The following is a 25,964-nucleotide window of genomic DNA, read 5'->3' on the forward strand; positions in this document are numbered from 1 at the left end:
CCACTCCTGTTCTTTGTCGTAGATGGCGATTTGGGATCTTGTCTCTTAGTGAAACGGCCAACACAGCAGGTTCCATCGCTCTTTGACACACACGGATCTTTTGAGCTGTTCTCCTTATCATGGTCAACGTTTCCGCACCGTAAGTTAACACTGGCAAAACACACTGACTAAACGTTTCTCTTTTAAGACATATTGGAATATCAGACGATTTGAAAATATGGTTCTAGAGGCTTAGAAGAGGGAGATTGGAGAGATAGGAAAAGATGGAGGCTGAAATGCGGGAAGCGGCAATCGCCGTAGGACCCCCGTTATATGATGATGATGGTTCAGCTTGCCGAAGGCTGCCCAAGTCAGTCTTATACGACGGAGGAGCTCAACGGTTTGGTTATCTTTTCCTATGCGAATCTCATGACCTAGGTATTTATAGACCATTACCTGGTCTATGGATCTTGTTCCTACGCATATATCTTCGCTGACTACAAGATTTGTCATTATCTGGGTTTTAGATATATTTATTTTCATTCCCCCTTCTAGCGAGGAAAGGTAGAGCTGATTTAAAAGATCTTTGGCCTCATCTATCCTATCAGCTATTAGTACAATATCATCTGCAAACCTTAGATGGCTAAGCTTTTCTCCGTTTATGTTTATGCCCTTGTCGATCAGTTTTCCCTTTTACATATATATTCTAAAAGCGCAGTGAACAGTTTCGGCGATATGGTGTCCCCCTGGCGTACTCCACGTTGTATCGGGAATTTCTGGGTTTGACGATCATTCACTCTAACACTGGCTATTGCGTTTTGGTATATGTGGTTAATTATATTTATATACCGATAGTCAATTCGGCATTCTGTCAGGCTTCCAAAATTTTTTGTTGATTTACGGTGTTGAATGCTTTTTCGTAGTCGACAAATATAATTACTGTATATGCGATACTTATATTTAGACATATCTACCTAAATATTCTCTATAGATTTTGCTAGATGTCATTTCTTTGTTGAAAATTTCTATCTTCTCTTGTTAACTCAAACCACAAATTTCGTATTTTAACCCCACCAAAATAAAAAACACACTTTATTGGTAAGCAGATTTTATCATTTTTATTTACATTTTATTAATTGCTGCAAGTATCCCATTTGTTCTGGACAAGAACCGAATGTTCGTCTCCAGCTGATTTGTCATCTACTCTAATAGGAATAAATGTTTGATGCTCCAAAGCTGGCATGTTGTTGTTGATGTATACGTTGATTACGGGTTGTGGACAGTCATCACCTAGATCAGCGTCAGCACCAGCTGTAATAAATAAATACGAATATCAGATTAAACGCGATAGTACATTTGATAAATATATGGCTACTTTTTAACAAGACCGTCATATATCCAAATGTAACATTTTTCGAAAATGTTCATTTAAAAAATGGACGAATATTAAAAATATCATAACTGCGAACAGTCTAATATTTTAGCTTTTGTGTGTATCCTATAAAAGATATAGTCAATTCCATACTTTAGACATAAAACTTTTGAGTTGTGACGTTCTTTTAAAGAAATATATGTTCGATGTTTGGAGATAATTCAGTTCTTTATTAAAATTGTTTTAGGTGTTTTTTTACAAGTGAAGATATGTCATATTTACTGAAAAAACTGTCATTTTGCAGTAAATTCTAGTTAAAAAAATATTTGTCTTCATTTGAAAATTCATTATTTAACTTTATACAATACAGTCTCTTTATTCTTTTGACAGAAGTCAACTTAAGCATGAGTCTATCCCTAAATCCTTGAGAAATTTTTATAATCTGAAGTAATTCCAATTGGATTATTTTTTTTAATGTTAAATTTTTAATGTAAGTCGAAATAATTTAAGATAGTTGGGTTCAAAACTTAAAAAGGTCTAATAATTTTTTAAAATTGTGACATCACTTATAATATATATATATATATATATATATATATATATATATATATATATATATATATATATATATATATAAGAATACTACAACTCACTTTATATATAACCTCAACTTCTGTACAAGACTGACACAACTCAAAATAATGTATTATTTTTCTTATTATTCTTTGTAGAAAGTATTGTATTATGTAAAATGACAGTCTTATGTAAAATGTCGAAACAAATTTTTGATTAACATTAACGACACTTCTACCATCTGACGGCCTTAGGTATAAATTAAATTTACAACGTTATCAAACAAAAAGTTAGCATATCTAACATTACATAGTACATAGTATGTACATTGTTTACTTTTTTGGAGATATGACGGTCTTCTTCCAAGGTAGAAATATATTTTGTTATAAAATATCTTATATTATTCGTCAAGAAAAGAGTTAAACATTAATTTGGCTGCAACATCAATGGTGAGTTGGTTAACAGCCTAGATGAGGATTTAATTTAAGAATAACAATTGACAAAAACCGACCAATATCGATTTAGACATATTGCCAGATGCATGAAATACGGCTGTAATGTTACAGCAGTTTACAGCAGAGTTACACCATTTGTAGACGACAGGAAGCGTTTTAGAAGTATTAAATATTATAATAATTGTAATTGGGAGAATGTATGGTAGAATTAAAAAAAAATAACATTAACAAATAAAGATATTAGTGAATGTAACTGAAAAAAATACTGAATTATGGTAATTCAGAAATATCTTTCTAAAATGGACTTTTGCTACTTTGTAGATCGTAATATTATAAGACGTAATAGGAAATTAAAGATCTAATAGAAGTAAGAAGAAGAAAGAAAGATCCAATCGTAATAAAGATACCAAGATGATTCAAGTCAGTCTGCATATCGATACAGTGGAGTTGTTGGAAAATTAATGCCATTTATAAATGCTATTTCATACTTAGGATTTTAAAAAATTTAAGGTCAACCGTATGGCTTTCGTTGTAATGGAGGTTTTTCATACTTAAGTTTATTTTTTTTGTGTTTTCTAGAATTTACAAAACAAAAACAAAACTGAAACAAAACCAAATCTCCTATTTCCTTTAAGCGGACTATTTTTGGCTTAAGTTTTGTTTTTGTTTTCGGCTCTTTTCCACTGGTGGTCACGAGAAAGTCAAAGCACAGTTTTTTCTTCAATATCCGACCAACACGTTTGGAGAAGAAAACGCATAAAACTCATTGCATCATATTTAAACTGCATAGGTACAAAATTCAGCCCTGTGCCAGATTTCTTAATTTTTTATAATTCCCTATTTCAGGTTGATATTGTAAAATTATGCTTCTTATTATTTTTCTTTAATATTATATCCAAGTGTACAATAAAAATGTTGAACTTTTTAATACCCCCTCCCCTTCGTCGTAAATTATCATTTACAGTCGAGGCAATCCCTTATGTTGACGTCGACTCGTGACTGATTTTTCAGTAATTTTTGCAAAAATTCAATCTTATTTCTGAAATTTTTTAAATTAAATATAAAACTTTGTTTACAAGTGGATCTAATACTTTACATATTGCTACACTCTGGTAAAAGCTTATAAAAACTTACAATTATATAGACAATACTGACAAACTAACGTACACCAAACGACGTCAGATATCCACTTATGTAGTATACCATCCTTATAAGAAAAGTACCCCCACCCTCTTGTCTACGACGTAGTTTATGGATGTTCCCCAATTGATGTTAAGCAATTAATCATTTTTTGGTAGAAATCCATTTTTTTAATTTTATTTTTATAAAAAGCAAAAGATAGTTAAGATGCGTCTGTGTATCCACTTATACGTATTTCGGCCTAATAGGCCTCTTCAGAACGGCTTTCACAGTCGCTTTGAACGTGAAAATAAATCTATTCTGTCTTAGGAAGCAACTCTAACATGGCTTCGAATGGACGCAAATAGCGACATCTGATATAAAATCCGTAAACTAATTTTCGAAACCAAATTCAGATTTTTTCTTTGATCTGTGCCTTCTAAAAATTGCAAGGTAAAACAGACGTTGATAAAGATGTTATTAAAGACATGCGGTATCTAAAATTTGCATTCCACAACATATATCTCCTTAACTAAGCAAAAATCCTTAGCGAATTGGTTTCTAGTACTCGTACAGAGTAAATCGGATTGCCTCCATTCGAAGCCATGTTAGAGTTGCTCCCTAAGACAGAATAGATTTATTTTCACGTTCAGAGCGACTGTGAAAGCCGTTCTAAAAAGGCCTATTAGGCCGAAATACGTATAAACAGATTCACAGACGCACTGTACGTAAAATCAACTCTTAACTTCCTTGTCCTTTTTATTCCGATATACTCTGTACGAGTACTAGAAACCAATTTGCTAAGGAATTTTGCTTAGTTGAGGAGATATGTTGTGGAATACAAATTTTAGATTCCCCATGTCTCTAATAACATTTTTATTAACGTCTGTTTTGCCTTGCAATTTTTAGAAGGCACAGATTAAAGCAAAAATCTGAATTTGGTTTCGAAAATTAGTTTACGGGTTTTATTTTTATAGTTGCCGTTCTTTGGGTACCTTAAGTTTTTATGTCTCTGGTAAGCATCTATTAACCCATTAACGCCTAAAAAGCAACTAGCGTAGAAAAAATGGTAAACGGTACAAAATTGTGATGTTTGGGTTACATTTATTACATATATTCAAAAAACAATTGTATTTGTATGGTATTTTTCAAAACATCCTATTTCAATACACATTGTTTTTTCACACTTTTTGCATACCCACGTTGCCTTCATATGACCCACACAACACTGTTTTTCCAGTTTTCCGGAAACTGAAAACCTTCGGTTACTTCAATGCTGGAACCAGCTTTTCGTTTTCTTTGTGTCCTTGAAGTGACACCATCTCTTCACGTCTACTATATGACGAAGGAATTCTAAATGATCCATCACATTAGACTCCATTACTGGACATTTTTGCACAAGATTTTCTCTTACAGTTCCTGTGGCCTTTGTTTTTTTGTTTCAGGTATGTCATTAGTTGATATGTCGTGAAATAATTATCGAAAACAATTTCATTTCTAAATAGTTCGGGCTGGTATTTTAAAAGATTAAGACTTTAGCTCCAAATGGTATTCCTTTAGTATCTTCAGTATCATTTGTTCTTTTTTCCACAATAAACGTCAAAACCATAACAATATCAAGTGGAACCAGTTATCATCCAATTCTTATATCCAAATCTGACTGGCTTCCCTCTAATAAATTGTTTTGCTGGGTTATGGCCGAAATATTTCACCATGGATTCGTCTGTGGATATATCTCTATGGAAACACCCCCACTGGCAAAATTTTTCTATAATTGTATCTGCTAAGGGTCTAATTTTGTACATACGATCTTTAAAATTGCCTATTTTGGCATTATCCGCTAGATGAACAAACTTTTTTATTTCTAAGTACCTGTCTTTTATGTCCTCATCTAATGACCAGTATAACCTCTGTCATGGTAATCGGTTATACCCAGATAGATATAATATTGCAAAAAAGTTTTCATTTCGTTTGGAGATATTGTAAAAGAGTGATTATTTTTTTGCCGTGCGTATAAAATTGACTGATCACAAATGTATGAAATAATTTCTTCAGTAAGTAATTTTTCAAAAATTTGAATTGGTGATAAATTCCTCAAATATTCTTCAACTTTTTTTTCTCCTCATCAAATGATATATTTACTGTTGTAGTAGTAAATCGAAAATCGGTTTTTACCCACTTGGTTTTAAAAAATTAGCATATTCCTTTGATTGTCCACCCGAAACTTCATCAGAAGTTCTTACATCTTCTGGTTTATCATGAGACTTAAGAGGTTTCTATAGTTCCAGGAATTTCATTTGGAATGTAATTCGGAACTTCTACAATATCATCATCATATTCTTGATTATAAAGACAGTTCATCAAAATTTGGTGACAGATCAATACTCTCCAGTTGTTCATTTTCCTCATTATAAGCTTCTTCCAAGGCTTGTTCCAATTTTTGGAAGGTTTTAATAAATACACGAATTAGGCATATTTGTGCCTAACGTCCTCGTTTGGGGATGGTAAAATATAGTGGCTGTTAAATCCGACCAAATATAAAATAAATTTGTTATGGTGAATACTTACATTTAGAATAGTACGTGGACTTCTAATTTCCAGTATAAAACTTATAAAATATAATTTTTTTCTTGATGAAAAAATGTTTTTTATTCTGCAACTACACCTCTTTTGAAACTCGTGTAATACGAAGCACTGTATAATCACATCTGGTTGTATTTAAAGGGAACTAAAGCCAAATACTGACAAGCTATTTATCTCGATAAGGGAAAACGTGACTAATAGCCCAAAACATTTTAAAATTCAATAGAATGGTTAGTTTTATAGGCGTACTCAAATAAGTACGGCCGGCGTTAATGGGTTAAGGTACATAGTTCTTAAGAAGTCCACTGTTCATTGGAACCTTAGCAACCTTCAGGAATGATCAATTAAGTTTCACTAAACTTTTATTTTGAAGAAAGTCTCCGAGCCAAAATTCGGTGCGAAATTCTTATTAAGATTATTCAAGCGACAATAATAAACGAATGACCGTTTCCACCAAATAAAATTGAGTTTCAAAACACTCCAAAACACATTGATGTTACCGCTTCCCAGCGGGGCCTGAAAACCAAAACACACCAGTCTTTAAAAAGTTTGAAAAAAGTTGCAGTTTTGTTTTATTTAACACAAGTTTCTGTTTTGTTTTTGTTTTGTCTGTTTAGTGAAAAATTTGTACGAACTCTATTAAAGCGAATCTTTGTGGTCTGAGCTTTACATCACTTTCGTGGAGGAGAAAGCATTATTTAACAGATCTTGAGATCTGATTTGATCAATGCGGTGTACCTATTACTGCAGTCTTAGCAAGAAATTGCATATATTAAAAAGTGCATCTTTAAGGAAATTATCGGTTAACATAATGCAAATAGTATAGCTAGCTAAGACTATTCAATTTGTTTGTTTTATCCTTTATGTCAAGAAGCAAACACATACGCAAATTTTTAAATTGAACTAATATTTAGGCTGCTGTGTGTTTAGCATAAATATTTAAGAGAAACATACAGCTTACCACAGTGGCCAATAAGAGCAGTTAACATCATAAACTAAACAATTTATAACACGTTGAATATTTAGTTTTTCAAAAAGATTTCAAACAAAATTACAAGACATTGATTTCCAGAACATAGATCATCAGAAAATTATGTTTTTTTTTTGGTTCAAGCTAGTAAATTTCTTGAGGTACTTAAAACCAAGACCTTTGTACCATATAAAGTTGTTTAATTAAATTCCACAAAAAAGTCGTATACTCTTGGAAGCCTGCTAATTTTTTAGAGAGATTAACTTATAATTTGCTGCGTAAATGGTTTTTTGTTGAACGAGATATATTCAAGGACCAGATAGCAAAAATCTGTAGTAAGATCTAGAAAAAGGTGGGAAAAGAATCTTAGGATATAATTTGAAGTGCTGCTTAATTTCATTTTCGATCGTCTAGAACAATATTATCCCACAATTTAAATACTTACGTTGTTCACAAATGAAAAGAGATTTTTTATCACAATTTACATCTACCCATTTTCCCTGATCACTCATTCGAATGCAACCATATTTCAATGCCTCTTCAGGTTTTCCTGGCTGCCAATTGGTATATTCCATTTTTTGGTTGTTACTATCAAATACCCAGTCAGCTTTAGACCTCTTACCAGAAATATGGAAAGGACCTTTGTCAGCTGAAAATAAAAATATCAGTTGGTAAAAGAAAATAATAGATGGGTTTATAATGTGTGTTACGAAAATTTTGCGGTATGTTAAAATTGTAATAAAGGTTTTTATTATTTTTCAATACGCACATAAACTACATATGTATGGAAATAGTAATATGAAGAAAATTTAGTTAAATAAAACTTTAAGCAATTTATACATGATAAGTAAAGTGGCCCAAATCGGAATTCGTACCTCTCTTCTATCTTTGCCCAAAAAAGCAGTAGCAAAAGTTTGTGAAGACTATAGGACCATAAGCTGAATGATCCATCTGCTGAAGCTGTTTTTAAAAGTCATCCACAAAAGAATTTACCGGAAATGCAAATCAGAAAACCAGTTTGGAATTGTAAACGTTGTTGGTACGAGAGAAGCTTTGTTTAGAGCACAGGTACTGTTTCAGAAATGTAGAGATGTCAGCTGTGATGTTTTTGCATGCCTGATTGACTACAAGAAGGCTTTTTGATAGAGTCAGGCATGAACAAATAATGGAAGTTCTGAAGAGAACAGGGATTGACAGAAGAGACCTAAAAATAATAGCTAACCTGTGTTGGAATCAATCAACGGTGCTCCGAGTAGATTGAGAATATACAGATCAGAGCAAAATCTTAAGGGGAGTAAGAAAGGGGTGCATATTTTCACCACTGATAATAAATCTGAACTTGGAGCACATTTTTGAAAAGGCTCTAAAAGATATTGATGAAGGCATCTCAATAAATGGACTCAAAACACAATTTAGTTTTAGGAATTTACTTGGTACCCTTGAGGTACTTTTTTTCTTAAGTATACTTGTCCAATAGTGCCACAATCAATACAAACATATCTATGTAGCTTTATTAATTCTCAAAAAAGGTTTTAACAGAAACATATTAAGCCTTACAGCTTTTCAACATATTACGAACAGAGGACATTGATGGTAGAGAACTGCGTATTATAGAAAACTTAACAATAAACACTGGAAGCCGAAATCAGTCGTTCGAGTAATATTATCATGAGAATGTCTTCATATGACGGTGACGATGAGTCTGTCAACTGTGATGTTTTTGCATACCTGATTGACTACAAGAAAGGCTTTTGATAGAGTCAGACATAAACAAATGATGGAAGGGCTGAAGAGGATATGAAGAGACCTAAAAATAATAGCTGACCTGTATTGGAATCAATCAGTCAAAATATTAAGGGGAATGAGCAGGGGTGCATAATTTCACCACTGGTATTTAATCTGTAGTCGTAGCACATGTTTGAAGAGGCTCTAAAAGATATTGATGAAGGCAACTCAATATATGGAGTCAAGCTCAATAACCTGCGGTATCCAGATGATACAATAGTGTTTTTCAATACCATAGAAGGGCTGCAAAACTTAATGAACAAAATAACGGAAACAAGTTGAACATATGGACTGGATATAAACCCCAGCAAAACCAAGCTAATGATCATCAGCAAGATATATGCGACTAAAATAAAAATAGTTGATAGATGAAGCAAAAAATATTGAGAAAATAAATATTGGATAATGAAATGAATAATCAAAATAAGAGAGGACAGGGTAGGATGATAGAACGGAAAAGATATTTAAGTTGTAAGTTCTATTTGAAGAGTAGGAAAGAAATGCTAAAGAAGACCTGGTAAGAAGGATTTACGCAAGATATATCTGTGAAGTAGGAATTGAAAACTTGTTAATAAAAATGTAAATAGGGAACCCGACTGTTCATGAGAATAAACTTCTATCTTCTATATTTAAGGCTATGTTTCAAATATTAGAGAGATAGCATCTAAGTTCTTATACACTCATCTTTTTACAAAATCCCTGATTTGTTAAATAGAAATTACAATAATTTGGAAAAGACTGACTGAATGTTATTTTTACCGCTCGCCATATGCATTAATCTCATCTTTAAAGAACATTTACCTCCGATTTATGAACATACACTGATCAAACACTACTTAACTACAACTAGTAGATTAAAATTTTAGTATAATCGCTTCCTTTTGCATATTTAGCATATGTTGGTGTATTTAGGCCCCAAGCATGTAATAAACCTAAACTATTTAATCTCGCGATGTAAGCGAAACTTTGGTCCGAGATGAACGACTTGCTGAAATCTATAATTTTATTTACAATATGGTTTGATACATATATATGTATAGGTACAACGCAGTGTACAGTGTTTTTAACACGATCACTGACATTGTTGGAAGAACATTTATCATGAAACATACATTTAAATTATACAAAGGAAAAAATGTGATCTACATCTTCGAAAAAACTTTTAATTCAGACGATATCTTATTGCTGATGCTTGTATTAGAGAATACAAAAAAGGTTTAGGAAATCGTACATCGTGATGAGGCGGAAAATCGGTAAAGACTTGGCACCAAATGAAAGACAGTCGAATAATTTATATTATTTGAGATTAGTTTTTGATTACTAGTGGGTAGAATTTTTAAAAATTATGCATATACAAAAATTATGCATAACTTTAATCAAAGTGACATAGTTGTTTCAAAATTTAAAATTAAACTAAAATGCATTTCCATATACTTTGTTTTCGCTTCATCATCTGCGTATGCTATACATTGCTGTTTATAATGGAAAATGTAGTTTGGATCTTACTTTCTTTCATTATTGAGACATTTTCAATAATGTTTTGATATTTCTAAAGTTTGTAGAGCTTTATATCTTTTGTAGAACTTTTCTCGATCGATAGAGTCATATGCCTGTTTAAAATCAATGAAGATTATGTGGAGTCCTAGGTTTTGTTCGTAACTGTTATTTGTATCGATTTCAAGGTAAATATTTGATCTACTGTCGATTTTACTGCTCTAAACCCTTCTTGGTATTCACCTACTATGCCATTCTCGTATTTTTTCATCTATTACGTATGATCTTTGCTAATATTTTGTACACAATATTCAGTAGCGCTATCTCTCTGTAATTTTCACAAAGGATTCTGTCACCTTTCTTATGTTTTAGGCAAATTATGGCATTACTCCATCTCTCTGGCATTTTCTTCTCTCTCCACACTCTCAGTATCAAATTACATAGCTTTCTTTGGAGTGTGACTCCTTCTTTCTTTAAAATTTCCGCCGAGATTCCATTTTCCCTTGCGCTTCTACCGTTTTTAAGCCATTTTATTGTTTCCTTTATTTTCTGTCCTGTTGGTTCCTCTACATACTCCTTATCCTTATCATCTGATTAGCCCATTGCCTCATCTGGTTGCATCTGTTGTTCCTTATTTTGCAGTTCTTCAAAATATTGTACCTATGTGTTTAATTTCTCTGTAGTATTTCCAAGGAGCAATCCTTCTTTATTCCTACAAAAAATTGTTTGCGTGTTATTTGTTTGTCTGTTTTTCTTTACTTCTTGATATAAATTTTTTATTTCTTTGCTGATGTAATACTCCACCATTGTTTTTAATGGTTTTTTCAAATATCCTTTTTTTGACTGCAGATTCTTTTAGCTTCTTTCCTTTCCGTCCCATGTTCTGTAATTGTTTCTTGGGTTCCATTATTGTCTTTTTCCAACTTTGCCTTATTTAGCAAAATGATCTTTTACATTCCTCATTGAACCAGTCTTCTTCTCTCTTCGCTCCTGTACTGCCCAAGTAAACATTAGCTGCTTCTGTCTGTGCTATTAAGGTAAAAGCAGTGTATAAAAATATCTTGGGTGTTGTTTAATTTACAATCAAGAAATCACATGCCGAATTAAATAAATAATGCAAACTTTTTTATTTGAAGAACGGTAATTTAATTTGAAAAAAATTAAAAACGCCAACAAATCTACAAAAAACAGCACTTAAACAAATTATAAAGAAAAAATGTGAAATACCTATGATAAAGCATTAATTAATGAGTATAAGTACTTACCGACAAGTATTAATTCTCTGGTAATTCTATCTATTTTCTGTAGAGAGTTAATCTCAGAAAGTTGCATATCCAAGAACTTACAATATTCAACAGCTTCATCGTGAGTTGCCTGAAAGTATGAATATATGTAACTTATGGTGTATGGTGTAAGTTATTGGCAATACTAATCAATCTATATATTGCTAAAAAAATTATGGTGTACGTGAACAAGCTGATTTTAGTGCTTGACCTAACGAATCAGTTGCATTCCAAAAACATGTGATTTACAATAGGTCAAAAACCGTTATTGCTTATAATATTTTAACTATAATGGCTTATAAAAAGTATATAAAGGAAACATTTATAAGTACATCGTATCATGTTACATGATTGTATTTACTTTCATGATCAGATTCACTGCCGTTGTGTTTGGAATCATTTAAATCATTTCTTAATTCTTCAGTCAGAGAAGGCCTCTCTCTGCGTATTCTTAGCCATTCATGTTGCATAACTCTATAAGCGGTGTTGATATCATAGATAAATTATGAAGATGGCCTATGGTGGTTTTGTACAGCCTTTTAAATGTTACAGCAATAAATTCCTATGTTATTTACAATTGTACCATTCCAAATTCCACAAAGACCCAACGGGAAGTTTTTACAAATTTAGCATTTAGCCTCGTGTACAACCATCGGAAGAATCAAATTCTAAATATCCATATACCCAAGTTAATAAGAATTCGACTAAAGGGGATCTATCATTTGGATGAAGATGTCGTGCCTGTTCAAAGAACTGTTGGAGCAATTAGGAGGTGTGGTGACTGTGGATGGAAGGAAAATCAAAAAACTAAATATTTTTGTTCTATTTGTATAAAGTCTCTTTGTTTAAAGCATATAAATCCAATTTGCAATGACTTTAAAAATATTCCTATTTAATTTTAATATGTTTTTTGACATCTCTTATATTTTTTTATGATAAGTATTAGTAAAATAATATTTTGGTTCAAGATAGTTCTTGAAGAGTGATATGTTCTCATTTTAAAATAATTGTAATTGCTTTAGTAAAAAAGAGAACAAATCAAACTATTACAAAAATTGTGGACTACTTTTTGAACTACGTAAATAAACAAAATATGCCAATAATAATAAATATTGTTAAAAAACTACAAACAACAGTGTCTACTGAAAGGATAATAGTATAATTAAGTAACTGGAAATTCCAATATATTATATAGTCCATTTATTTAAAAGAAATGCATATTTTGTAAAATAAACGCATATTTTTGGGTAAATTAGTGGGCAGGTTTTCTCCTTGTTTTCGCCCCTAAAAATAATTGTAAAAAAACTAGTAATAAAATATAATACAACTTGTTAAGTACATACCTCGAAATCTTGTTCTATATAATATTTTCCAAGAGTGTTTTGCTTCTTGACAGCTTGGGCACGTTTTAACCAAGGCTTTTCTAAAAATAAAACAGTAAAGTGACAAATGGTAATATACAAAAATAATGACAAAAAATAGTTTAGTTTGTAGAATTTCTTGTTAGAAATAACTTACATCTCAGTGAATTTGTTAAAACTGAGCGCTTTTTGGTTTGCTAAATTTTTTTATCTGATTAAGTAATGGATTTGACCTTTACTTAAATGAGGAAATTTCATTTTATCTAACAATAAAATAATAAGAACTTTTGTTTTCTATCGTTCCATCACCAATCTTCCAATTTTTACTCATTTTTTCATTAGTCATTGTTTCTTAACCTAATCTTAGCCTAAATATATTACTAAGTAGTGTTAATGTCTAATACATAGTCTTTTTTTTGGTAATTTGTCTCTAGTTTTTTTTTCATTGGGTGATTTTTAGTCATTTATATATAAAATAGGTGATGAGGTCCTCAGAGTTCCATAGCAAACTCTTCTGCAGCTATCTACTTAATGCAATAGCTACTAAACTGTGGACTGTCTAAGTTTCTCATTTTTTCTCTTTTTTTTATTTTTATTTATTTTTTTTTATTTTTTTTAATTATTATTTATTTCTTATATTTTTTTATTTTATTTTTTTTTATTTTCTTCTTTTATTTTTTTTTAATTTTACCTAAGAATATACTTACGTGTTTCCCTTTTACTCAATTTACTTTGTTTGACTGGCCTTTCGCATACAACTGGATGTGTAACATGGCATCCAACATCAAAGAAGTAGAGTCCTTTGTCCTTATTGAAAACCAAAGCTAAGCATTGCTCACTAAGTCTGTTGTTAGGTTCTGAAATTGCCCAGTTTGTGTAATTAACAAGTTGTCCATTGGATAACCAAAACCAGTGGACAGTGTCAGTTGATCGTGCACCTGAGGACCACCAGTTGTTCTCAGCATCTGAAAAGAAGATAATGGGTAAAGCATTTGTGTAAAATCAAAGATTTAATTTAAGTATTTAAGTTTTACAAACACTATTTTCAGGATAGGTACATTTTAATTCTTTAAATGTTTCTTTAAAATGTAACTGAAAATTAATCAAACTTATTAACTAGTAGAAAGGCTTAAGTAAAAGAAAATAAAAAGAAAGTATTGGTTGTACCTACTTGTATCTCTAAGATGCTTGTATATTCTGTCATTTTCGTCTTGTGAGGTTATAGAAACAGGTACCATACCAATGGTGTCACAGAATTGGAAACCTTGGGCGAAACTACCCTAGAAATTAATTTTTACATAAAATAAATTATTTAGAGGTCGTTTTTTATTCTTACCTTGAATTGTCTTGCAAAATAGTAGTATTTGTCTCCATAGACAAATTCATCAGAAATCAATCCTTTGGTACGTTCAAAAATGTTCGACCATACTAAAAATAATAAAAGTGTTAATTAAAAACGTGTGAAAAGCGAAATTAATGGTCAACGGCATACGGAAAAAACGGTAATGGGAAACCACTATATTAAATATTGTTATGCCTTCTCACTGGTATAATACCTCAAGAATGGTTGCTGTCTACGTTGGTCATTATACCAAAGAAAACTAAGGCAATGCAATGTTCAGATCATCAAACAATCTCCTTGGTCATCTGCTTAAAATATTTCTTAGGGATCTCAACCGAATCTATCAAAAGTTAGATGGGATTCAGAAAAGGATTATGTACAAGAGAAGCTTTCTTTGCCTTAAACGTCCTAACACAGAAATGTCTAGATGTTAACCAAGAGGTACACACTTGCTTTATAGACTTTGAAGAAGTCTTTGACAAAGTACGCCACAATAAACTCAAAGAAATACTGGAGGGTAAGAACATCGACACCAGAGACATACAAATAATATTAAACCTGTACTGGAATCAGCGAGCTAATATAAAAATAGAAGACCAAACATTGGACGAAATAGAAATATGTAAAGGAGTACGACAGGGTTGTATATTGTCACCTCTCTTGTTTAATATTTACAGTGAACAAATTGCCAAGAAGCTCTCTCACATGCAAACGAAGGGATAATAGTTAATGGAGCAGTTATTAATAACATTGGATATACTGACGATACTGTGATAATGGCAAGAACAGCGAAAGATCTACAACATCTAAATAAAAGTATGAATGAGATATGTAATAACTACGGCATAATGATGAACGTCAAAAAAACCAAATATATGACCTTCAGTAAGAATCTAATACATGACATTAGTATCGCAATAAACGGTACCCAACTCGAAAAAGTAAGTGAATACAAATACTTGGGAACCTTCATTAATGAAACAGGTGACCAAAATCACGAAATAAAAAGAGGTATTGAAATTGCCAGATCTACCTTTATAAAAATGAAAAAATTATTTTGTAATCGTGATATTAGTATTCAGCTACGAACTAGAATGTTAAAATGCTTTATATTCAGTACTTTGCTTTACGGTGTTGAGGTATGGGCTCTTTAACAAAGGAATGTTAAAAATCTTGAAAGCCTAGAGATGTGGTGCTACCGCCGTATACTAAAAATAAGTTGGGTGGATAAAATTACAAATGAAGAGGTAATACGCAGAATAAATAACGATCCAGTAGTTATACTGCATATAAAAAAAAACTTGAATACTTAGTCCACCTGATGAGAGGACAAAAGTACACATTCCTACAAAATATAATGCAAGGAAAAATCCAAGGACGCAGAAATCCAGGCCGTAGAAGAATGTCCTGGATGAGAAATTTAAGAGAGTGTTTGACTGAACCACTAACGAATTATCTAAAAAAGTAGAAAATAAAATTAGAATCGCCCTAATGATATCCAATCTCCGATAGGAGAGGCACTCAAAAAAGAAGAATGCCTTCTCAGGAGGATCACCATGACATCAACACTTTAACTATGAACTCCACAAACGAATTTCAATCAATAGGTCTCTATGGATTTGGAAACTCTAATAAACGTTTAAATTATGTGTTTAATATTTATAAAAAAAATACCAATTCAAGTAGTTTCAATATTTTGTCTTTAAATATTATATATATTTAAGCAACTTGCTTTAGAATCAGCTAGCATATGGTAATTTTTTAATAGAAAGGACTTTCCTATCATAAACTAACACCTAGACTTAACGCTGCTGCTAAAAAAATGAAACTATTTAGATACTGAGACATATTATGTTGATTAGTACACCAGTATTATGTTTTCTCAAAATTTTTTATTTCTGATTTAAATTCCCGATAAAATTTAAATTTAAATGATAAATGAAAAAACCTCATGGTCAGTCAGAATACCCATGCCCATGAATAGTGTAAAATGATGTAGTTAAAATATTTTAAATGATTTTATTATAAAAAATATGTCTTAAATACCTTTTGATTGTCTGTTTTCATTTTCATCTGCAGCTGCTTTACATATAAAAGGTTTTTCAGCACCGCAGCCATCGTCACGCCAGAATACCTTATTACGGTTATCGATCCTCAGACTTAAGCAGTAATCGTCATTGGTGTTGGGCTCGCCATTGTCCCAGTTAGTGTACTCGATTTCTTTGCCGGTACTTAACCACAACCAGGATTTTCCGTCGATGATTCTGCTTCCCGAAGACCAGTAGTTGTCACCTTCGTCTACAAAAAATAATAAAATATGTGTTAGAATATGTACAGGGTGTTTCTAAAGTAACATATTCGTTAAATCGTTATTCGTTTAAAAGTGAGTTTTCTTGGTATCGCCACTCTTTCTAAAAGCAATAAAAGATGTCATAGTACATTCGATAAAATTACAAAGCTATATATTGCGATCATTATCTTATATTTAATAAACCACTAGCTTTAATATTTGTCGACTATGAAAAGGCATTCGACACCGTAAATCAACAAAAAATGTTGGAAGCCTTGACAGAATGCCGAATTGACTATCGGTATATAAATATAATTAAACATATATACCAAAACGCAACAGCCAGTGTTAGAGTGGGTGATCGTCAAACCCAGAAATTCCCGATACAACGTGGAGTACGCCAGGGGGACACCATATCGCCGAAACTGTTCACTACGCTTTTGGAATATATATGTAAAAGGGCAAAACTGACCGACAAGGGCATAAACATAAACGGAGAAAAGCTTAGCCATCTAAGGTTTGCAGATGATATTGTACTAATAGCTGATAGGATAGATGAGGCCAAAGAACTTTTAAATCAGCTCTACCTTTCCTCGCTAGAAGGGGGATTGAAAATAAATATATCTAAAACCCAGATGATGACAAATCTTGTAGTCAGCGAAGATAAATGCATAGGAACAAGATCCATAGACCAGGTAATGGCCTATAAATACCTAGGTCATGAGATTCGCATAGGAAAAGATAACCAAACCGTTGAGCTTCTCCGTCGTATAAGACTGACTTGGGCAGCCTTCGGCAAGCTGAACCATATTGTCAAATCGTCTGATATACCAATATGCCTTAAAAGAAAAACGTTTAATCAGTGTGTTTTGCCAGTGTTAACTTACGGTGCCGAAACGTTGACCATGACAAGGAGAACAGTTCAAAAGATCCGTGTGTGTCAAAGGGCGATGGAGCGTGCTATGTTGGGCGTTTCACTACAAGACAAGATCCCAAATCGCCAGCTACGACAAAGAACAGGAGTGGCTGATGCAGCAGAGAGAGTAGCAACACTGAAATGGAACTGGGCAGGTCACGTGGCTCGAATGACAGATAATAGATGGACAAAGCGGATACTGGAATGGAGACCAAGAGATGATGCCTACCGAAGCAGAGGTCGTCCACCAACACGTTGGACTGACGATCTAAAACGTTGTCATAGGAATTGGATGCAAGAGGCACAAGATCGAAATAGATGGAAAATTATGAGGGAGATCTATGTCCAGCAGTGGATAAGCGAAGATTGAATGATGATGATGATGATGATCTTATATTTGGTTAATTTAAAAAAATATAGATGGCACTTAATCTCTTCTAATATTTATATCATCATGATTATCATCATTACCCAGCCCTTTGTGTCCACTACTGGACATAGGCTTCCCTCATTTTTTTCCATTGTGCTCTATCTTAAGCACTTAACATTTTCTTGAGATCTTCAGTCCAACGAATAGGAGGTCCTCATCTACTTCTTTTATCTAACCTAGGCCTCCACTTAAGCAATATTTTCGTTTACCTTTCGTCATGGATTCAGGCAACGTGTCCGGTCCACTTTCATGTCAGTATGGTAATTCGGGAAATTACATCGGTAACTCCTATTCTGCGTCGTAAGTCTTTGCCATATGATCCGTGTTTTTATGTAGTGTCACCGACATAGTTGCGTTCTTGTATGTATTGTAAATTAACCTTGTATATCGATAGTCAATGCCGCATGTTTGTAGTGCTTCCAGGATTTTGACAAATTCTACTGTGTTAAAGGCTTTATGGAAATCTACAAAATCCAGAACGAATGGTTAATTGTATTCGATAGTCTTTTCTATTACCGTTTTAATGCTCTGTGGGTGATCATCTATTCCAAATCCGGTACGAAATCCCGCTTGCTCTATTGGCTGGTAGAAATCAAGATTTTTTCTCAAGACGTTTCGTTAGTATTCTTGTTAGGAGTTTGTATAGGTGACTAAGAAGACATGAGTCTGTAGTTATCTAATTCATGGGGTCTCCTATTGTTCTTAATGGTATGATCAATTTGGTTTTGGTTGTATTTTCGAGTGTCTTGTCTAACAGCTTTGGATATTTCTTTTTGTTTAATTATTTTTGTAGTTTGCCAGCTTTAGTTTCCTTCTCGCTTCTCATTTCTCTTCTTTTCTGCATTAGTTGCCTGGTATTTTGTCCAATCTTCTTTTTATTTTGAGTTCTAGGACAGAATTTGTTTTGACTTTTCAGTAAGGCATTTGTTAATTTAATATTAAGTCTTCTTTTTCTTGTTCTACTTCTTGGAGATCTTTCGATCTGTTTAATTTTGAAGCTGCCTCTGGTTAATTTCCTGGGAGCTAGAGTGCCAACTATCCTCCATCTTTTAGGTGGTCTTCCGGGAGGTCTTGAACAGGGCGGGTTGTTTTCTAGGACAATTTTTGGGAGTCTATTCTCATCCATTGGTCTTACATGATGGTACCACATCCTCTTACGCTGCCTTTCCCATCTTAATGTTAATATTAAGTCGTTTATATTATTTTCTGTTTCAGGACTACTAAGTATGTCGGAAATATATTGCTGAAAACTATCTACATCTGATGGTTTAATCCATGGTTCGAACCGTGATGTCTTTAACGGTGTGTTTTTTGTCCGTGATAATAAAATCTATTTCTTTTTGAGTTTTTCCAGTAGAACCTTGTTATGTCCATCTTTTCTGTGATTTCTTTTTAAAAAATCTGTTGATTTATAATACTTAATGTTGCAGCATGAACCTTAACAGTATTTGGCCACGTTTATTTCTACCATTTAAGCCAGAGTTTCCAAGTGGTGTTTATGTAGGGTTGGATTGGATTCTTGTTTTGGTGTTAAAGTCACTACATATAAAAGTAAAATGTAGTTGATGGTCTTTAAGAGCAGCTTCTATATCATCATAGAATAGATCCACTTCTTCTTTATCATGGTCTGTTGTTGGTGCATGAACCTGTATTAATTTCATATGATACCTTGTATTCAATTTGAGAGTAAGACAAATCACTCGTGTGGAAATTTTTTTTAGTGATACTATACTTGTTTGGATTATACTATTACCTAAATTTATATATCCTTACCTAATTTAAATTTATATATACTTACTTTTATCTTTGATAAATTTGTATACGGCTTCGTTTTCTGCTTCTGATTCGATGTCCAGCAAAGTCATGTTGATATTTCTACAGAACCTGAGAGCTTGCAGTTGAGTTGCCTGTAATCGTCATAAAGATTATTTTAAAGATCGTTTTACAACGATAATACGTAAAACTAAAACAACAAGCTACATAAATAATTTTCAATGACTACTGATTATTCGTGAAAATAATAAAATATTGATCATAAAAGATGACAGAAAAAAAGATGGCACAGAATCAATAAATTCATATGTTGTTCTTCGACCTATGGAAAGCTTGTGATAGCATCTCACTGAAAAAGCTGTGGCAATCAATGGAAAGTACGACTATTCATGTAGAATTAATAAAAATCATCAAAGTACTATACAATCAACCCATAACAAAACTAAAAACTGATATCAACTGCCAACTTTATGATGTACAGTCCAACTTTGCGGACGATCAAGTAATAGTTGCTTAAGATTATGACAATTTAACCTGTATGATTAGAGAACTATTTAAAGAGTACGAAATGTGCCGTATAAGAGTCAATAAAAAGGAAAGAGAATAGTTGAAGATTGTTGTCCAACAAAAAGATCTCATATTAGGCGACAGAACCACTATATAGCACTATTATGACTATAATAGATAGTTAACTTTAATAGGTATTAAACATAATAGTAGCACACAATATAAACTGGTAGCGTATCATAGCATGTTACATAGATTAATAAAAATTCCGGTGCCAAATTACAACTTTGAGACGGAATTAAATATAATTAAGCAAATAGCAGTAAACAATGGGTACAACGAACAAACACTGAATAAAATTTTAGATCAAAAACTATACAAGAAAACCCTGAAATTAATATTTCCACCACCAGAGAAAAACCCAGTACCATCTGTTCAATTACATATACAGACAAAATAACATCAAAAATAACACCAGCTTTAAGAACAAACAACAACTTAGGCAAATATATTAAAAAGAACAAGACCCCAAATGAAAAGCACTTACACAGTATATATATATATATATATATATATATATATATATATATATATATATATATATATATTATACAGTATATAAACTTAAATGCGGCGACTGTCCAAAAACTTACATCGGTCAAATTGGCAGAAATTTTAATAAACGAATAGCTGAACATAAAAGGGCATTTAAAAATGGAAAAACAGATTCTACATACGCACTTGACCTTCTAGATCATAATCATTCTTTTAATGACGAATTTAAAATTCTTATCATCCAAAATAAAGGCCTTAAGCTATCTTTATTAGAATCTATGGAAATTAAAAATTAAAAAACACAGACATAATTCTAAATGACCAACTTAAGACTTCTTCTCAACAAGTCCTTCCCTCTTCAACATATGTCGTAAAGACTATAAATTGTAAACACATCCAAAAATTGATCACTTGAGAAAGGTACTCTGCCGAAACAGCTGTAGTGATTAAATATTATAATAAATTTTATGAAAGTTTTGAAAACAAAGTATGTTTTATTATTATATAATTCACCATAAATGTTGAATAAGTCATGTGACAAGACGCATCCCTGTCTACCACCTCTCCCGGTCTTGAATTGGTTTGAGAACTTCTGATATAGTCGTACTGATGCTATATTGGACTGGTACAGATTCTTAATAAGTGCCACCAGGTGCATTGGTATGCCCATTTTTATCAAAATGGACCACGATTTATCCAGTTTACCCAATAAAATGCCTTTTGGTAGTCAACGAAGCATATAATCATCGGTACTTGAAATTCTCCAAACTTTTCAATGAGTTGTCTCAGGTTCAGGATTTGTTCCCGTGCACCTTTACTCTTTACAAACCCCGCTTGTTCCTGTAGTATTTGGTAATGTAGGTATGTTTTTAATCTGTTTTTATTGGTGTTATTAGCATGTGTTATTAGTGACAGTGTGAGGTAGTTTTCATATCTGGTAGTACTTTCTTTTTTTTTTGTCTTCATAGCTGACTTATTACTTACAAATAGGGAAATACATTTCTCTAAAATCTTTTACGTGCGGGCGTTAATCTGCAGAAATGGGAAGTGGTCACAAATTAGTAGTAGAAAAAACACGAATCATCAATTCACAATTCAACAATCAGTAATAAATAAAATATATCACAAAAATACCAGAGGAAAGCCTAAAAGACGACTCAACAAAGTACTTATACGAAAGGAAACTAATAGAAGCAATACACAGCAATATAATCGAGAAAGATAATGAATACTCAGAAGTAACACATTGAGAGATTGATACTACTTGGTTAAAGTAAATATCCTATTACGGTAAAATTTACACATTTATAAAAAAAAACAAGATTTACACTGAACCCTTAATTTGGTATCTGAGTCAAGCCCTTCATCTTTCATCATATGTACTTATTATTTTATGAATTTATTGACTAGATTGTCTTCTCCTTCTTCCTCCTTCTTGTATGTAGGCTTTAAAGCCTCTTTCTTCTTCAATATTAGCCTCCTAAATTGTTTAAGTTATTGCACCATCTTTTTCTGGATCTGCCAAGACTTCTTTATCTATTTGGTGACTTATCTCGTGCTACTCGTACTATAATATCCTCTGCTATTCTACTGATGTGTTCGTTCGACTCCTGTTTCCGTTGTGTCACCCATCCATTTATATCTTCTATATTGCATACTCTTCTTATGTTTCCGCTTCTCTCCCTATCTAACAAACTTTTTCCTAATATTCGTCGAAGTATTTTCATCTCTGTTGTTTTTAGTAGTTGTCTCGTTTTAGATGTGTCAGGTTTTGTCTCCGCCGTGTATGTTATTATAGGTCTAGTTGCTGCTTTATGGATACTTGTTTTTGTCTTGTTTTAGGTGTTTGTTCTTCCAGATTATGTCATTAAAAGATCCCGCTACATTACTTGCTTCTAAGATTTGTTAACTAGTTATATCTATTCCTAAATCTCTAAACCTTGCTTCCTGCTTTATTATTTTCCCATCAATTTCGATTTTACATCGTAGTGGGTATTTAGAGGTTGTCTTACATTTGATTTTTTCTGCTGATATTATCACATTGTATTTCTTGGCTGTTGTATTGAAGATGTGTGTTAATTTTTTGTAGCTCATCTTCCGTCTCGGCGATTAATTCGGCGTCGTCTGCATAACATAATATTTGGATTTCTTTGGTTTCTATTCTGTAACCATGACTTATATGTACTGACTGTATTGTTTTCTTCATTATTAAATTAAAGAGAAGAGCTTAACGAGTCACCTTGTCTGACTACGCTTTGTACTGGTACATACTGTGTTAGTTGTCTATTTATCTTTGCCTGTATTCGATTATGGAAGTAGATGTATTTGATGATGTGTATAGTATTGATTGATGTGTTTCTTTTATACAGTAGGTTTAAGGCGTCTTCGAGTTGAATGCGATCGAAAGCCTTTGTCAGGTCTATAAAACATAGAGATGCTGGTTTATTGTACCCGATCATTTTTCTGTAATTTGTCTTAGTACAAATACGGCGTCTACGCAGGATCTTCCGGATCTGAATTCTTGTTGTTCATCTGATAGTTGTTAGTTTATTGATTTTGTTGGTTAGGACTTTTGTGGTAAGCTTAAGTGCGGTGTTTAGTGGATTTATACCTCTATAATTGTTAGGATCTTCTTTATCTCCTTTCCTAAATATTGGTATCATTATGATGTTTCTTCCCTGGTATCTTGCAGTGCAATGTTAGTTTCTGTATAAGTTTTGTCATCTCTAGTTTTCTACTTTCTTCTCCGTATTTTAGAAGCTCGTTGGTTATTCAGTCTGGTCTTGGTGACCTTCTATTTTTGAATGAGTTTATAACTATCTCTACTTCCTGAAAACGGATTTCTATTTCGTGTCCCTATTCAGGTACGTTATTGTGTTGATTACTATTTTCCTTTCCCTTTAACAGTTCTGCCAGGCATCTTTTCCATTCGTTTGCTAGTATGTTATTTTATTCCTTCAATTCTGCCATTTCTTTTCGTTGGTTTCTTATAAATTTCCAAATTTTTTTTGTGTACCATAGAAGTATTTGACGTTTTGTAATTTGTGTAGACCTCTCGTTTCTCTTTACATTTCTCTTTTATTTCTTTTTTGAACGATGGTGTATTGCTATTGTTTCTTTTGTTTAATATGACTTTGCGTTTTCCTAGAGCTTCTGTTGCTGTTTCTTTAATGTTGTTTTGTAGACAAGATTGTAAAGTCCTCAATTTTTTTTAAGATTCTGAAGTTCTTTTTCTGTCTAGGTACACTTGTGTATTTAATCAATTCTGCTTCTCTTCCCAATTATTTTGCTTAACTAGAGCTTTTGTTTTCTTATCCTTGCGCATAATCCAACCAGAATGAACGCCTACATGCTGTATAAAATACACCACCACAAGAATAAAAACAACAAGAAAAAGTAATTCTTTTTTCACCTTTCTGTCTTTTTTTTCAGTTTTTTGGTCTTTTTGTTTTATATGTGAACTTATTTGGTAATCTAATCATATTTTATGTTTGTGGTTAACTAGTGTTCTTTATTTTGTACCTATGGGCAAAAATTACGATCTTTTCTCTTTTGTATTAAACCATTTTTCATATAAATCAATTTTTTATACACCATTTACATTTTGAGAAATCTACATAGATGTGTAAAAGAAACAAGGTCACAATTTTATGTTCCACAGGATATTACGAAATACAAGGTAGCAATTCATGTTGCGACACAGTGTGCCATGCTTTTATGGTATCAAAAACTAGATAATAATTATTAATAAATAAGCTATTGTGTGCATCTACTTACCTTAAAGGTAGTACCAACAAAATAGTTGTATTTTCCATGTTTTACAAGAGGAAGTACTTGACCTGGACTTAATGCTACAAACAGAAAAATATTTTGTTATAACTAACTCTACTGGAATCGATCTTAAGATTACTTTTTTTATAGTAAAAATACTTTTTTGTAGTTTTTTTAATTAAAGCATAACCGCTCTATTCAACTTACCTCTTTTAGGAGCTACATCGGCGAAGGTGAAAGCGGAAACGAACAAAACTAAAATTGCCGATTGGGGCAACATTTTCGTAAAATTATTTGAAATTTTCAAATAAAATTGTCGAATCGTCAGCAGATAACTTTATATAATAAGGTTTATCTTTGGGCCGTTAATTATCGGGAATTGTTTGGATAGGACAAGACGTTTGACCCGCGATATTTTTTATGTAAACATTATCGATAACTGCCAAAAATTTAATTAAACTTTTAAATATTTTATTGAAAACTATTTCTTCACGAATTGGAGAAAAACAATAAGTGTGAACGTTATATAATCTTACAAGGAATATTGAATTTATAATGTCGATATCTTCTTAAAGTACAGAAGATGAAATGGAAAAATTTATTTTTAGTACAAAACATTTAAAACAATTTCAACATTAGTAAAAGACAAGGATGTCATATTACCTACGCTTAAATTTTGTCTTGATCAAAACTTCTTTCAATTTAATCAAAAAATATATAAAAAACCAACATGTTTAGCGATAGGTTCTCCATTATTACCTTTCCTAGCTGATTTTTTCTTAGACAGCCTAGAACAGAAATTTGTTAACAACAAAATAGCTTGTTGGTCTAGATATGCTGATAATTGCATAGCTCTTATACAGGGAATCCAAGATGATGCCTTACAGATTCTGAATGATCTTAATAAACTCCATTCTAACATTTCTTTTAGGATCTGGCAATAAGTTGAACTTCTTGAATATGACTATATGTCGTAAAAAAGATTCTCTAGAGTACAAAATTTACAGAAAACCTACTTAAACAGATCATGTTATATATGAAACATCTAATCATATAACCCAACACAAAATGGCTGCTTACAACAGTTACATTTTTCATCATTACTTTGGCTTTTCAACCCTGCTTGGGTCCTAGCCTCTTCAAGAATTTTTCTCCAGTCGTCTCTATCCATCGCCTTGGCGCCAAGGCGATGGATAGAGACGACTGAACCATATGTTAGGACTGGGCGTATTATTGTTTTGTAGAGTTTTATTTTGTAACAAAAAGCGAAATCATACGATTTCTACCTGGCGAAACCGATATAATTGTGGATTAAAGGAGGGGATTGAGTCCAAAATAGCATCTGTTGGCCTTGCAAATTCTTCGGTTTATCTCTACGGTAGTAATATTTTCAGTGTTAAGGAGCG

At 32.4% G+C, this 25,964-nt stretch overlaps 1 protein-coding gene across 1 annotated transcript; it reads right to left on the bottom strand.

The window, feature by feature from the left end:
* Nucleotides 1-1,070: 1,070 nt before the first annotated feature.
* LOC140444191 (macrophage mannose receptor 1-like) lies at nt 1,071-24,924 on the bottom strand. The gene is made up of 11 exons (XM_072535916.1): nt 24,766-24,924; nt 24,565-24,638; nt 19,751-19,859; nt 16,363-16,614; nt 14,311-14,402; nt 14,146-14,254; nt 13,682-13,939; nt 12,957-13,036; nt 11,596-11,704; nt 7,497-7,700; nt 1,071-1,290 (listed from the first exon to the last, which is right to left on the bottom strand). The coding sequence occupies exons 1-11, from the start codon at nt 24,836-24,838 to the stop codon at nt 1,112-1,114; spliced, it is 1,539 nt and encodes a 512-aa protein (XP_072392017.1). The 5' UTR covers nt 24,839-24,924; the 3' UTR covers nt 1,071-1,111.
* Between the last annotated feature and the right edge of the window lie 1,040 nt (nt 24,925-25,964).

This window comes from Diabrotica undecimpunctata, chromosome 6, assembly GCF_040954645.1.
Source record: "Diabrotica undecimpunctata isolate CICGRU chromosome 6, icDiaUnde3, whole genome shotgun sequence".
Taxonomy (NCBI): Eukaryota; Metazoa; Arthropoda; class Insecta; order Coleoptera; family Chrysomelidae; genus Diabrotica; species Diabrotica undecimpunctata.

What these genes read in the sequence shown, in the direction of transcription:
- LOC140444191 (XM_072535916.1), bottom strand. Translation starts at nt 24,838, where the DNA reads ATGTTGCCCCAATCGGCAATTTTAGTTTTGTTCGTTTCCGCTTTCACC. An exon ending in CGATGTAGCTCCTAAAAGAG is followed by an intron (nt 24,639 to 24,765) that starts GTAAGTTGAATA and finishes TTCTGTTTGTAG; the next exon opens with CATTAAGTCCAGGTCAAGTA. An exon ending in CAAATTTATCAAAGATAAAA is followed by an intron (nt 16,615 to 19,750) that starts GTAAGTATATAT and finishes TATTTTTTGTAG; the next exon opens with ACGAAGGTGACAACTACTGG.